Consider the following 14,685-nt stretch of genomic DNA (forward strand, 5'->3'; position numbering starts at 1 on the left):
ACCACTCATTGTCCTCTCCCCCACCATTGCCCTTTCCACCACCTTTATCACTGCTTTGTCCCCACCACCCCATCATTGCCCTTTTCACATCATTGTCCTTTTCACTACCATCATTTTTTTCACCATCTCCATTACTGCCTCCTCCCCCACCAGGGATGGTGCTCTTTCCACCATCCCTATTATTGCTTCCCCCCCACCACCCCCATCATTGCCCTCTCTGTCACCCCCATCATTGCCTTCTCCCCCATCATTTCCCTCTCCTCCACCTGCGCACACACAAAGACACATACAGCACCATTCACCTCTCTGCACATTCCCCCGCAGTGCTACGCACGCAAGCAGACACACACCACCACTCATCGCTATACACACACGTACGTGTACACACACACACACACACAGCACCTCTCTGCACGCTCTCCCGCAACCACAGCATCACCATCACTGGCAGATTCCACTCACTGGCACAGCGGCAGCACCGCTGACTGCTGTGTGAGACAGGAAGCATGGGCAGGAAGCAGGACGGATCGCTGCAGTTCTGTTGCCATTTCCTCTTGTAGGCAGCGGAACTGCAAGGATCTCTCCCTGCCCGCCGCACATGAGGGCAATCTGGCCTGGGGCCCCCTCAAGCCTCGTGGCTGGATAAACAGGCCAGATTGCCCTCATATCAGCCGCCCTGCAGGGACCACCCCCCCCCGGAGCCTCTGGGCCCAGATGCAGCCACACTGGCTTCACATGCAGTAGGTCTGCCCCAGGACAGCTGTTGCAGTCCAACTCCGACGGACCCCCTCGCCCCTCGGGCCCCATACCAGTCGCGTGGCCTGCCACCATTGGCAGTACGCCACTGCGCGGAAACTATAAGTAACGTGAAAAGACGGACCTCCGCACCATTTGCTCAGGGACTGAGCACTTTCAGGGGTCACGTGTTTCCTCAAGACATATTATCACATTCTTATAGTCTTTAAGGGTTTTAAAGATAGCATGCCTCTTATTAGGCTCTCCTAGTCCCCCGTACACTCCAAGATCTCATTTTAACTTGCACCACCATTGTTAGGTTCGACTGTATATTTCAACGCACATTCTCTATTGCATCTTGTAATACATGGTCACCTACATATTGAACAATTAAACTTTCCCCAACCATCAATGCCCACTCCTTGCCAACCCTGCAACAAATAACCAGAGCAATAATACCTGGAATAAGGTCTAGCAGCAGTTGCATAAGTTCAGTCCTTCTGCCAAAAACATAATGCGTGGGTCTGTTACCGACCAAAGAGGTTTGAAGCTCCAAAGACAAAAAACGGTCAGGCTTACTCAAGGCGGACCAAATGTTAGCCATAATGGAAGAGAGCACAATTTCCTCTTTGTCTGTATGTCTCCCAATCAGCATTTTAACCAGACGGCTCTACGTCCTGAGTTAGATAACGCTGCTGATCTGGTAGCTAATCTTGCCGAATCTGCCGAGGCATTTGATAAGAAGGCTGCCGCACCCTTCATTACTGGGAGTGCGGCTAAGATGGATTCTATGGGTGTGTTATCCTTCAGCTGGTCTTCTAATTTATTTAACCAGTTCATAAGTGACCTATCTGTACAAGTTGCCACTATAGCCTGTTTCATAGCCCCCACTGATGACTCCCATGTTCCTTTAAAGAAGGTATTGACCTTTCTATGTAAGGGGTCCTTCAATAACCCTGTGACTACAAAGGGAAGAGAAGATTTTCTTGAGGCTTTAGAAATAGCAACATCTAACATGGGGGCCTTTTTCCAGTATGTTGTTGCCTCCTCTTCAAAGGGGCACTTCCTCTTGAAAGAAGGGGGTCTTTTTTTCTGACTTTACCAATTTTCTATTTATGAGCTCCTGCACTCTCTCTTTAATGGGGAAAGTCTTATGTTTTCTCTGATCTAGAGTCCCAAACATTATGTCTTGCACAGATTTTTTGGTTCTTTGGTAGACTAGCCCCATTGTGGACCTCATTGCTTTTACTAGATTACCCACTTCATCTAGTGGAAAGCAATGACTGGTTCCTGAGTTTCTTTGCGATGAGAAAGAACTTGAGAATGAGTCCTGCAGAGACCCTTCATCGTACTTCGTAGCTGACAATGTAGCAGATTGTGTGTTCCTCGGTGAGGTCTTCCCTGAATGAAATAGGGCTCTCAAGGAGTTCTCCATCTGTTTTAATGAAGGATCTCAGACTGGAGGAGAAATTTGGTGCTTCTTACGAGACTGTCTCATCTATGCCACATTGGCATAGTCTATTAGGCAATGTACTGGCTAACCCCTGTCCGAGCAGAGCACAGGCCACATTAGATTTTATATTAGATTTAGGTGAATATTTTTTGGAGATCACCTACATTAGAGAGGAGAAAGAGAAAGAAATGGAGAACCTCATTAAAAGGTTGCACTTTCATGAAGATCACTAACCACTCAGAGGATATATAAGGGTACCGGAAAAGTAGGCAGAATGTCATCCGAAATCTCTTCTTTAGAGACAGAGGAATCTTCTATTCTGCTGGAGCTGTGCAGACTTCACCTGGAATCTCTGGTCCTGCATACTCTGCTCAAATGACCACCACTTCTGTCCAGATGTGGCTGCTATTTCTCCAGTGGGCGTTTCTGACTCTGTGGCAGGAGACGCTGTGGCTGATGCTCCGGTTTCAAGTGCTGTTACTGCTGCATTAAGTGCTGCCACTGCTGTTGTGGAGAAAGGGGCTGTGACTCCACTGGAAATCACATGAACCCCTGCTTGGCCAGCAATCCTCCCTTAAATAGCACCACATCCTTGCAGCTCCCGGTACCTGCAACCGGAAGTATTAACCCGAGTGAAAGGTCCCAGTGCACATCATCAGGGCGCAACTCCCGCTTTGAACTCCTGTGAGTGTGCATCCGGGACGTGACCCCATTGGGCCCCGCTATAGCGCTTCCAGCCCCACGGCACCGCAGCAGCATAAACTGTGCCCAGCTGGAAGTCAGTCGGACCAGGTCTGGGTACTTTTGTCTATCTTCTTTTCTTCCTACCGCCGGTCAAGAAGGCTCACTTGTCAAAGACAGGAAACCACTGAGGTGGAGAGAGGTGCCAACATTTTGATCTTAAAAGGTTTCCTGTCCTTGAAGGGTGGATCCTTTCTCTCATTGGTGCCATCATGGGTGACAGAAAAAAACATATTAGATGGTACAGCAATCTTCATTGGAGCCAAAAATTGGTGGGGTGGGCGCTACATTTGTGTTGAGGGTCCTGTATCAATTTGATTACTAGATATTCTTAGATGTGATTCTTTATATCTTAGCATGTGATTGAATGGCTACTACCTACATATCTATCAACAGGCTCCTCAATTTATATAACTTTTTATACTTTGTTTTCACGATACAAACTTTTTTCATTGTGTGGGCTCATCTTTTTTTCTGTATTTCTACAGCACACCAATTTTTATCTCCATTAAAGACTTCTGTACTGTCTATTATATGTTTTTTTTTGCAATTATTTAGTCTCTTACCAGAAATCATATTCTTGGTTTCTATGCCAAATAGGTGTTATATACCCCCCAAAGACTCTGATTCCAATGATGTATCACTTACTGGGCTTCTTCCTGCAGGTTTAATAAAACCTGCTGCAGATCTACCAATTCTCTGAATGCCCAGCTGTAAACTGTACATAGGCAAAAAGCTGGCAATCAGTGGTTAGGTAAGGACAATACAGAGCTCATGAATATTGGGAACTACATGGCAGCAGGTTTACTAGTGAGCGAATAATAAGCTGCTACAGAGGAAACTGTGAATTTGCCAAAACTACAAACTCAATTCTAAAGCCCACTGAATTTTTAAATCAGTCTAAGATAAAGTAATAAAACACTGACTTTCTAGAATATTGAGCTTTTTCTGTCAGTGATCATTATTGTAGAGGATACATTAGTATTCTGCCTTCAGTAAGAGGACATAATGCTCTACCATATGACACCACATACTTTTTTGATGTGGATATATTGGCGAATATCCATATCATCATCATTCTTGACATCGGGTCGGACAGTCTGCACCACCTGACATACGACTGGCACAATCACATCTCGCCAAGAGAGCGACAGCGACTCATTGTACAGCAGCTGCTGCAAAAGCGACATCATGTGACTGTGGTTGGCCGATCTGAAAGAAAGAAAATCAAAACTCAGTGTTCTGCGCCTCCATTCTGCCAACACAGAAACAGTAATGTTCCTTACAAGAGTCTTTCCATTGCCTGTTTTTCTCCATTTTCTTCTCGCAGCTGATCCAGGGTGTTATGGTGCCAGCCCAACGGAGTAAAAGGAAGGTCTTTTGATTTCTCCTCCACACGTCTATTAAATAATGACTCTAGAAAATAAAAAATCTGATTACTCGCTGTATCCTTTTCATTGTAAGCCCAGTAGCCACAAATAGTTATAACATTTTTTTTTCCTTTTTCTGTAAACTCCTTTTGCCTTCTCTCTCCTGCTTCCCCTTTATTTTACACTTCTACAGTTCACACACTGAGTTTCTCAAATCTACTGTCCAGAACCCCGGTTATCATGCCGCATTTTACTACTGAAGGCTAGGATGACCATGTATTCCTTCTTCAGGCTTATGCCTGGAGTCATCGGATCTTAAGTTGTCACTGCACAGGAAAGCCAATAGTATGTGCAGATTTCTTACACTGTTACCCTGTTCCATCCGTTAGATAAAAAAAAAAAAAAAGAAAAGAAAAAAAGAATACAATCAAAACAAGACAAAAAAAAGTGTTACCTTTTATAAACGCGTCACTTATTGAGATCATCTGCTGTCCACCATCTTCAGACAGAAGAAACTCTACAAGAGCAAAATGAGAGAACAGAAATAACTCAAAAGTTCCGACTACATAAAGTACAGAACGCGCCCTGGACTGAGTCATCTGCATGGAACTCCCCAAATGATGGCTTCCCTAAAAGTGCTTGTCTCCCTGTACATCACACAGACTTTATGGCCTCGCTCAGCTCAGAGGCTGGATACAGACAGGGAACATGGACATTGTACGCAATTCAGATTCCTCCCACAATAAAAATATGAACCTTTTGTTGGCCGCTTGTCATGAAGTTATATCAAAGCATGTCTTCTAGAAAATGAAGTAATATAGAAATAGAAATGTAGAATCAAAATGAGAATATATCTGGAATAATATACATTTACGATGATTTAATTGTACCAAACTTAAAGGGAATATTTTACAAGACACAATGACAATACATTCTCGCCCTGCGGTCTATTAAAACCATCCAAATGCATTAAACCAAATCATTAGCTGTAGAAATCTGAATTCTCTCTCTCATTATCCAACAAGTTGAAGTCCTATTACATGCCCCAGGGATTTTTTTGATTTTAATGTGGGACAATACTGAACCCGGATGGCTTTAATTAGATTTCACACTGATCAACAGAAAAGGACTCCAAAATGAGAGCGTAACGCGAAGAAATCTCTATAAAGCGATATCTATTCATTAGACTCTGAACACAAAATAACTGAACACAGAGTTATTCTATTGCGGTTCTACTTAGTCTTCCCACCTCTGCTAATGTATAGACACAACTGTGTTAGTGCAATGTCATAAGTCAAGATGAATAGGAGGACCAAGGAAATACAGCAGAGAATAAGGTCGTTTTTAGAATTCTAGTCAAAAACTTCTTGAAAGACGTGTTCTACTCATTTTTATTGGAAATTCACTTGGCTGCTCATAAGCGTCTTTTGTGCTTTTTTTTTTCCTGAAGAGGTTTTGAAAAGCGACTGGTGGAAAATAATAAAGTGCACAAAACAATACTTTAGAAAACCTCTCCAAACTGGGCTTTACGAAAATAAAACGCTGCAAGAACACTTCAAAAGAAAAAAAGCTCTTCCAAAACCCTTTAAAAACTCTTCAAAATCATTTCAGGAAACACGAAATTCCCCCAAAAAAGAGCTTTTCTTCAAACTAACAGTTTTTGAAAAACTAGTAATTTTTTACCACATCAAAAACCACCAACAGGAAGGCACCTTAAAGAACACGTAAAAAATAGAATAAAAATAATACATAGTCCCTAGGGACTATCTTGACTGGGAACACATTATAGTGGTGGGACAGTTTTTACACTCTCTTGATCAAAATAGCGTCAACCTATGTTTTTTACATGTATTACTACTGCTTATATACTAAGTGTTTACAGTTTTTAGGTTGTCAGTTAAAGGTTGCAGTGTGAATGTGTTTCTACACATTTCACTTGTACCAACAGGTATGCTGGCCCAGGAGTAGGACAAGCGTGACGTTGCCTCATGAATGCCTCTTTATGGCATTGCCCATGTGGTCTTGTTAAAGACTGGCATGTAATGATCCCTTCTGTCAGTGAAATTAAATGTCACATGCCATGTCTAAGGAGTCAGTGTCTGCACAATCCTTCAAAAGACATTTGCACGACACTTGGCTACTAGCTAGATACCTAGCTACAAGTGTGTTACCACTGACCTAAAGCCACGGCTCTAAAAGAGGTCATGGTGCAGAACAAGATGGCAATTGAGGGTGGAATTGAAGTCTATCCACTTCAGTGACGGAAGCTGCTTTTGTTTGGAATGCAAATATAGTCATAAATTGGTCTGGAAACCATGTAGGCAATGACAAGAAGAGACCTTCATGATGGAACATGAGAGATTCCCAGAAGCCATTTTTCAACATGACAAAAGATCGCATGTTGCTTGTGCTACTAAGAGTAGCTTGAGTGGCCCAATCATGCTACCATGGCCTGCAGCTTATTGGTTTGCAATTGCAAAGGGAGCTGCCAGCATTCGTTCTTGAGGACTTTCGAGCCCAAGTGCATTGTGTATAGCAGAACAATCCTCAGACAATCATTAATAGCCACATTGATAGCATGACAAAGTGTGCAAATTCATGTATTTCTGCGCATGGTAAACTGAATTCATCTAGGAGGTTTTGAAAATTGTGTCTCCATTTTGTTAAAAATGTGCATATCATCAACATATCTATCCATATTTCCATGATTTTTTTCTTAGCATTCTCATTTCAGAGCATATACAGTTTTGATATGCTGCTGATTTTGCAAATTTTCCCATCAACAAAGAATGGAAAAGTCTGTAATTTTTCTAGTAGGTACACTTCAACTGTGAAGCAGAATCTAAAAATAAAATCCAAAAGAAATCACACACATGATTTCTAAATAATTAAATGGCATTTTATTGCATGACATAAGTATTTGATCACCTACCAACCAGCAAGAATTCTGGCTGTCACAGATCTGTTTGTTTTTCTTTAAGAAGCCCTCATACTCTACACTCATAACCTGTATTAAATGAACCTGTTTGAACTCGTTACCTGTATAAAAGATACCTGTCCACACAATCACACTCCAACCTCTCCACCATGGCCAAGAACACCAGGGACAAAATTGTAGACCTGCACAAGGCTGGGATGGGCTACAGGACAATAGGACAAAAGACAAGCAGCTTGGTGAGGAGGCAACAACTGTTGGCACAATTATTAAAAAATGTAAGAAATGACTGTCAATCTTCCTTGGTCTGGAACTCCATGCAAGATCTTGCCTCGTGGGGTAAAGAGGTTTATGAGAAAGTTCAGGAATAAGCCCAGAACTACACGGAATCACCTGGTCAATGACCTGAAGAGAGGTGGGACTACAGTGTTAAACATTGCTGTTACTAACACACTACGCAGTAATGGATTAAGATCCTGCAGAGCACACAAGGTCCCCCTGATCAAAGCAGCACATATCCAGACCCGTTTTGAAGTTCACCAATGCCCATCTGGATGATCCAGTGAAGGCATGCGAGAACATTTTGAATTAATTCCACTTTCCGTATTTGGAGGAAGAAGGATGAGTACAACCCCAAGAACACCGTCCCAACAGTGAAGCATGATGGAGGAAACATCATACTCTGGGGGTGCTTTTCTGCAAAGGGAACAGGATGACTGTAGGGAGGATGGGGTCATGTATCGCAAAAAGATTTTGGCCAACGACCTAGTAACATATTAACATAATTAGCAAGGCCGAAAAAAAAGACATTTGTCCATCCAGTTCACAGCCTATATTCGGTCAGAATAAATCCATAGATATGCATCCTTGTAAAGAACCTAATAACTGTAAGATATAATATTGTTACGCTCCAGGAAGACATCCAGGCCTCTCTTGAACCCCTCAACTGAGATTGCCATCACCACCTCCTCAGGCAAGGAATTCCAGATTCTCACTGCCAGTAAAGAATCCTCTTCTATGTTGGTGAAAAAAAACCTTCTCTCCTCCAGATACAGAGAATGCCTCCTTGTGTCCATCACATTCCTTGGTGTAAACAGATCCTTAGAGATATTTGCATTGTCCCCTTATGTACTTATACATGGTTATTAGATCACCCCTCAGTCGTCTTTTTTCTAGACTAAATAATCCTAATTGTCTAATCTCTCTGGGTATTGTAGTTCCCCCATCCCCTTAATTTTGTTGCCCTCCTTTGTACCCGCTCTAGTTCCATTATATCCTTCCTGAGCACCGGTGCCCAAAACTGTACACAGTACTCCATGTGCGGTCTAACCAGAGATTTGTACAGAGGCAGTAGAATGCTCCCATCATGTGTATCCAGACCTCTTTTAATGCACCCCATGATCCTGTTTGCCTTGGCAGCCGCTGCCTGGCACTGGCTGCTCCAGGTAAGTTTATTATGAACTAGGATCCCCAAGTCCTTCTCCATGTCAGATTTACCCAGTGGTTCCCCGTTCAGTGCTCTGGTTCCAAACCTGCATTGTAAATCTGGTTCTAGAAATAGATCTGGATCCAGTACTACACCAGCATTGTAAACTTGGCTCTGGGTTATGTGTCCCTGTTCAGTAAATTTGAGAACATAAAGAAGAACTTGGTTTGTAAAACTGTCTATGCAGTAAGCTTCTCTCTGTCCACACATTCAGGATTGGACTATATTTCACATAATTTTCCACGTACCTGTATATACTGTATAAAAGTGAATATTAGTATTTGCTGTATGTACCTACATACAAATCAAACTAAACATTTAAAATTACTTTACTTGGCAAATACATTAGCCAAGTAAGAGCATTTAAAGGCAACCCGATATGTCCTTTTTAGCATGTAAACTGTCCCCAGTGCATGGTTAGTGATGCAATGTGCATGCATCACTAAACACTTTTTTTTTTTTTTTTTTTACTTAAGAACGGCGGTCTAGTCATGTGCAAAAAGCACTTTATATAGTTAGATCGTAAATGCTCATTTACTAATAGGGGTGTGCGTCATTTCATCCAGTTGCAATTGGTGCCACCCACACAAATTGAATGATGCTCATAGGGTTATGCCGACGTCACTCAGCTCCGCTTTGAAAAATTCTGCACTTGCACAGTGTCGATCGGGGAGCCGCCCATGCACCGTGACAAGCCTCTCTGGCTGCACAGTCAGTGAAGCTGAGTATTACCCACAGCTTTAGTGTACATGCGCAAGCACAGCTCTACAATACATGCAGCAAGCGCAGGATTTTTCAAAGCGGATTTGAGAGACATCAGGACAACTGCCGGGAACATCTTTCAAACTGTGGGTGGTGACAACCGTGACCAAATAAAATGAAGCACATCCCTATGACTAAATAAGCAGGTACGACGCAACTATATAAAGCACTTTTTTCACATGATTAGACTGCAGTTTTTAATTAAAAATAAAAACGTGTTCGTGAGGCACATTGCACGACAGTTGGGGACAGTTTCCAGGCTAAAAAGGACATGATAGATTCTCTTTAAGTTTTCAATTATGTGACTTAAATGATAATTCCCATAATAAGATAGCCCCCTCCACAGAATAGGGTATAATGTACTGATTGACGGGTCTAACACAGCTAGAAAGCCCAGCGCTTCCAAAAACCACGCTCTGCCCCACAATCCCCACCCCCTAGATTGATTTCGTTGGAAAAAACACTATTTTCCCTCAAAATCAAGTGAAAGTTTAAGTTGCCATTTAGAAGCCCACAGTTACAGCTTACTGCTGGAGATTTTGGCTGCGTTGTGGCCACACCAGGACCATGACATGGCTGCTTATTCTGGATCTAGCCTTAAACCATAAATAAGGGAAGGCAGTGAATACAACCAACCATTGCTGCTCGCTGCAGGGAAGCCTAGCTGCACCTCTGCCGAAAGGGTAGCATTGGGGATAAGGGATTCACATTTTCGCCCAGACCTTGGATAAAAATCTAACCAAGGACAACATCTCCACCCGTGTCTGTGTGGGTTTCCTCTGGGTAATATGGTTCCAACAACATGTAGCTAGCTAGGTGAAAGGGGTTCTGCAGGATCATATTTTTTTTCTTTCTTATGGGATTGTAGAGGTTAAATATGACAAAAGTAGCTGTATACAGCCATCTTTGCACTAGTGAAGCCCCTCCACTGTTCTTGACAGTCGTCACCGTTCCTGCCGCTGTAGCCAATTACCAAGCTTAATAACCTTGTGCCCATTTCATGGACATGGCAGCTTATCCCAGTGATTGGCTGCAGTGCTTACATGTAGGTACACAACCATTGCAGTCTGTCCAAATGGAGCAGCGATTGCCAAGTACATCAACTTTTGATATTTTTAATTCCCCATGCGGAAAACAAAAAAAAAGTAAGCTCGGAAACCTCTCTGAAACCGCCGAGCTTGGGGAGGTCCAGAATAACATTTGCCATCCTCTCCTATAGTTGCTATAGTGCTGCTTCAACGTTGGTGAAAAGGCTCTGTTGACAGGCTGCAGCAATGGCATAAAACAACACCACAAGTGACCACTGCAGCTAATTACAGGGCTCAACGGCATTGCGCCCACGGGACAACTGCTGAACACAGTGATTAGCTGCAGCGGTCACACACAAAACAGTCGCGATGACACTACTGTAGCATGTCAATAATGTGTGACAAAGAAGCATCGCTGGAAAAGCTATGGGACAAAACACAATGTTATTTTTGCAATGATTAAGGAACGATTTCAGAAACGCATTAGCCTGTAAATCTCACCCCCTTTCCTTAGTGGCATCACCTTTTTGTCTCCATTGATTTAAATTTTTAATTGATTATATTAAAACATTGAATTTTAAATAAGTTTTAGATGCTGGAACACATATAAATTAAATGGTTTCCTATGAAACTGAGCTATGTAAGTTTTTGACTAAAGGAAAGTCAACTGCGAGATGCATTGGGGTCAGGGACTGGTAGGCCAGACCAGATTTGTTCAGAATGGGTCCTCTGGTTTACTCTCTTCTCCATGTTCTGCCCATCAAAAAGCAACAGATATGAGCGCACAGTAGGCAATGGAGCCCAGGTTTCAGCCGAGGGAACACTATTTTAGGAGAATACATGGCGACAGGTCAACTCCAGCTTATGGTTAAGTTATAACACTTCGTCAAGTCCTGATTACATTTGTATTTCCATTTTAAAGGGAGCCTATCGCGTAATTCTCTCAGCCTTTACTGCGGTCAGCACGTACCAGAGGCAGACTCATGCATTACACACCCTGTGGCCTTTCGGAGAAAAACATAGCTGGAAGCGTATCCGACAGAAGTGACTAGTCCAAGATGCATGTCCCCACAGGCTTCTCCCCAACCCCTAGACTCACCATTCTCTCCCTGGGGACATAAAGAGCAAATGAATGTGAAAAAAGTGTCATATAAACTGGGTTAATAAAAAACCAGTAATCATGGAGGATGCATTATAGAAATTCCAAACTGAAAGCCGACCCTAAAAATAGGCTTGTATGAGATTCATGTATGTGGTCTCTGGTTATTAGTATACAGCTATTGTAAGAGAACAACATGCACACAATGCAATCCAAAGGGGAAATAAAAACATGAGGCTGTGAGATAAAAGTACATGGGCATACAGAAATAAACCGTACTGAGCAGAAAACGGAGCTGCATTCACTTCCTACTGCCTCACAAAACATTTATAACAGAATACATATCATTTAAGCCAATGAATTGCTATAGAGCAAGAAGATATGACCACAGTTATTATAAGTGTACATAAATAAGTTAAGTCACATGAAGAGTTAACGGGAATCTTCCAGCAGGTTTTTGCTCCCTCAACTGAGCAGCCTGATGTAGGGGAAGAGACCCTGAATCCAACAATGTATCACAATCAGAGCTTTACATGTAGAATGCAGCAGAGCGGAGAAAGCTGCCCCCACCCACACCAGGCTCTCAGTGGACAAAGTCTGTACACAGGGAGGTGCTTATCACAGTCATAAATAAAACATACTGGAATATAACAATTATGTTATGAGGTAGCAATTGTGGATAAATGATCCCCAGATTTAACCTCTTAATGACCAAGCAACAAATTTACAGCTGATAGTGCTGGACTTTGACCTCATGTTACTGTAACGGTGAAGAGGGTGGGGATCAAGCTCCTCTGATCTAGGAAGAGCAGGATGGGTGCCTGGGGAGAAGACAGAAGTTGTTTATTACCACTTCTGCCTTCCAATTCACCAGCAAAATAGTGCTCCATCAGCATTATACTGTATAGTTCCCAAAAATCATCAGCACTGCTGCTGATCCCGGAGTGGCTGCTCAATGAGCATAGCTCCTGGGTCCCATCATACCCCAACAGTTACTTGTGTCATCATAGTGGCTGTCTTCCCCTGTAACTGGAGTTCCTACTGATGCCCATGTTACACAAAAAGAAAAAAGTTCCTTGATCATCTCTTTGGGGAACATAGTTTGTAAAAGAAATATGAATACACCGTATAAAATATCTGCAAAAATAGAAGAAAAACAAAAAGTATTAATTGATCAATAAATTCCTTTTTTCTATATTTGTGTTGCAAAAAAAAAACTATTGATTACACCAGGGTTCCCCAACTCCAGTCCTCAAGGCCCACCAACAGGTCATGTTTTCAGGATTTCCTTTGTATTGCACAGGTGATGCAATTATCACCTGAGCAACACTAAGGAAATCATGAAAACATGATCTGTTGGTGGGCCTTGAGGAATGGAGTTGGGGAACCCTGGATTACACAATTAAAACAGCGTTAAAAAATATTTCAATTTGTCTCACATAAGACGTTGAAACAAAAAAAAAAAAGTTATGGCTGCTGAAAAGCAAAGAGGCAAAACAAACAAAAACTAAACAATCAAAATTGGCCAATTATTCAGGCCTGGTCATTAAGAGGTTATGAAATGTTCATCCTACCAATGGCTAGAAAGCACAATTCTAGGTATAAAAGTGCTAACAAGCTTATGGCACAGGCCATCTCTGAGCGGCTTAATACCTTTCTGGTCAGCAGGGTTAGGGGGCACATGGGGGTACTTGGAGTGCTTCTTGATGTGGAAGTTGACGTTGTCCATCTCCACATTGAGGCTGATGGAAGCTGCAGAATCACTGTCCATAGCAGACTGGAAGCTGCTGACTGACGTACGTTTGCTAGGACTCGCAGAATCTTTGCACGATAAAGCAAGGGGAGGAAAGCAAAGGGAAAGGAGGGAAAACAAAGGGTAACCAGGGAGGAGGGGGAAAACTACATTTAGTAAATGGAGGTCCCCAAGGTCAGTCCTTAAATGCAACCAACAATTCAGGTTTAAACATGGGGGGGAACTACAAGAATAAAGAGGAGAAACGCTGAATACATTTAGGTGAACCTCAGGATGGACACTTAGGGACTTCATAGTGAAGAATCTAGACTTCGGAACATGAAGCTTCTACTACCAGAGGCTGCAAAGCAAAATCAGAGATACGGCTAGTAATTAAAAGCTAGAACTAGCGGAAGCAGCAGATCTCTGGTTATGGAGCAGGGGACAAGACCACCACATCATACACTAGAGCTCATGTGAAAGACAAGCTGCTATGAGCTACAACAATCACAACGCCTTGGATGTGGACATTAGTTGCGGCATTCAGGCATCACACTGACATCCGCAGGCTCTCGTGCCCTCATGATGCATGAAGTGTGAACTAATGTGAAAGGTCTGCTGACCATGGGGTGTACGCTTCAGTAACAGCAGTCCGTACTCAGATTCTGGCACAACACACACATCAAGGACCCCCCAGACTGTAACGGGCTATGTCAGATGGTGGCCATAAGATCTGTTCATTCCCACCTCCTTATAGGGAGGTGATCGGATCTACTGACATTGCATCAATGACCGTCTGCCAGGTGACAGCAGGTCTGGTGCACAGTTCCTGCTGACTGCACATCAGAAATGTCAAGTGGCCATAGACGTAACGTCAGTAACGCCTCGAACCCCCTTTTACACTGTACACTTTTACACCTTCCACATAGACGTTTATGGATTTCTTTTCATCTTACTGGTTAAGTTGTCTTCCCCTTCATCCACAATTTGTTCTGTATCGCTGTCATCAAACTTAATGTCTTTAAACCAAGATGGTTCAGAATGTCCTTCCACCGAGTTCACTGAATCACTGTCAGGTGATGGGGTCTCTGAAAACTCCGTGCTCTGAAAGACAGAACATTCGTTGAATCCAGAAATGAGACACTCAGGTAAAAGCCTTCCAGGAAGAGCAGATCCCAAGGACAGATTCATCTCAGCTGATATGTGCTGACACCAACAAATCTCCACTATTACAAGAAGCCAACACAAGGTTTTCCAGGTTCAGAATAGTGATGACCTACCCTTAGGAAGAGCCAACAATATCTGACCAGTGGGGATCCAACTCTCAGCCCCCAAACAGCTACA

The 14,685-nt window shown here is 42.8% G+C and overlaps 1 protein-coding gene across 4 annotated transcripts in view; it reads right to left on the reverse strand.

Moving 5' to 3' along the window:
• Positions 1 to 14,685, reverse strand: part of PIKFYVE (phosphoinositide kinase, FYVE-type zinc finger containing) — a 603,254-nt gene that overhangs the window by 415,632 nt on the left and 172,937 nt on the right. For 3 of the 4 annotated variants that reach the window (XM_073558213.1, XM_073558215.1, XM_073558216.1), the window contains exons 11-15: positions 14,298 to 14,445; positions 13,263 to 13,430; positions 4,754 to 4,816; positions 4,216 to 4,345; positions 3,964 to 4,141 (exon numbers count right to left, since the gene is read on the reverse strand). In XM_073558213.1, coding sequence (XP_073414314.1) covers positions 3,964 to 4,141; positions 4,216 to 4,345; positions 4,754 to 4,816; positions 13,263 to 13,430; positions 14,298 to 14,445 — 687 coding nt within the window. The remainder of the gene's footprint in view (positions 1 to 3,963; positions 4,142 to 4,215; positions 4,346 to 4,753; positions 4,817 to 13,262; positions 13,431 to 14,297; positions 14,446 to 14,685) is intronic. The other variant, XM_073558214.1, reaches the window with a different exon arrangement.

This window comes from Dendrobates tinctorius, unplaced genomic scaffold, assembly GCF_039654945.1.
Source record: "Dendrobates tinctorius isolate UK_male_01 unplaced genomic scaffold, ASM3965494v1 ptg000254l, whole genome shotgun sequence".
Lineage (NCBI taxonomy): Eukaryota > Metazoa > Chordata > Amphibia > Anura > Dendrobatidae > Dendrobates > Dendrobates tinctorius.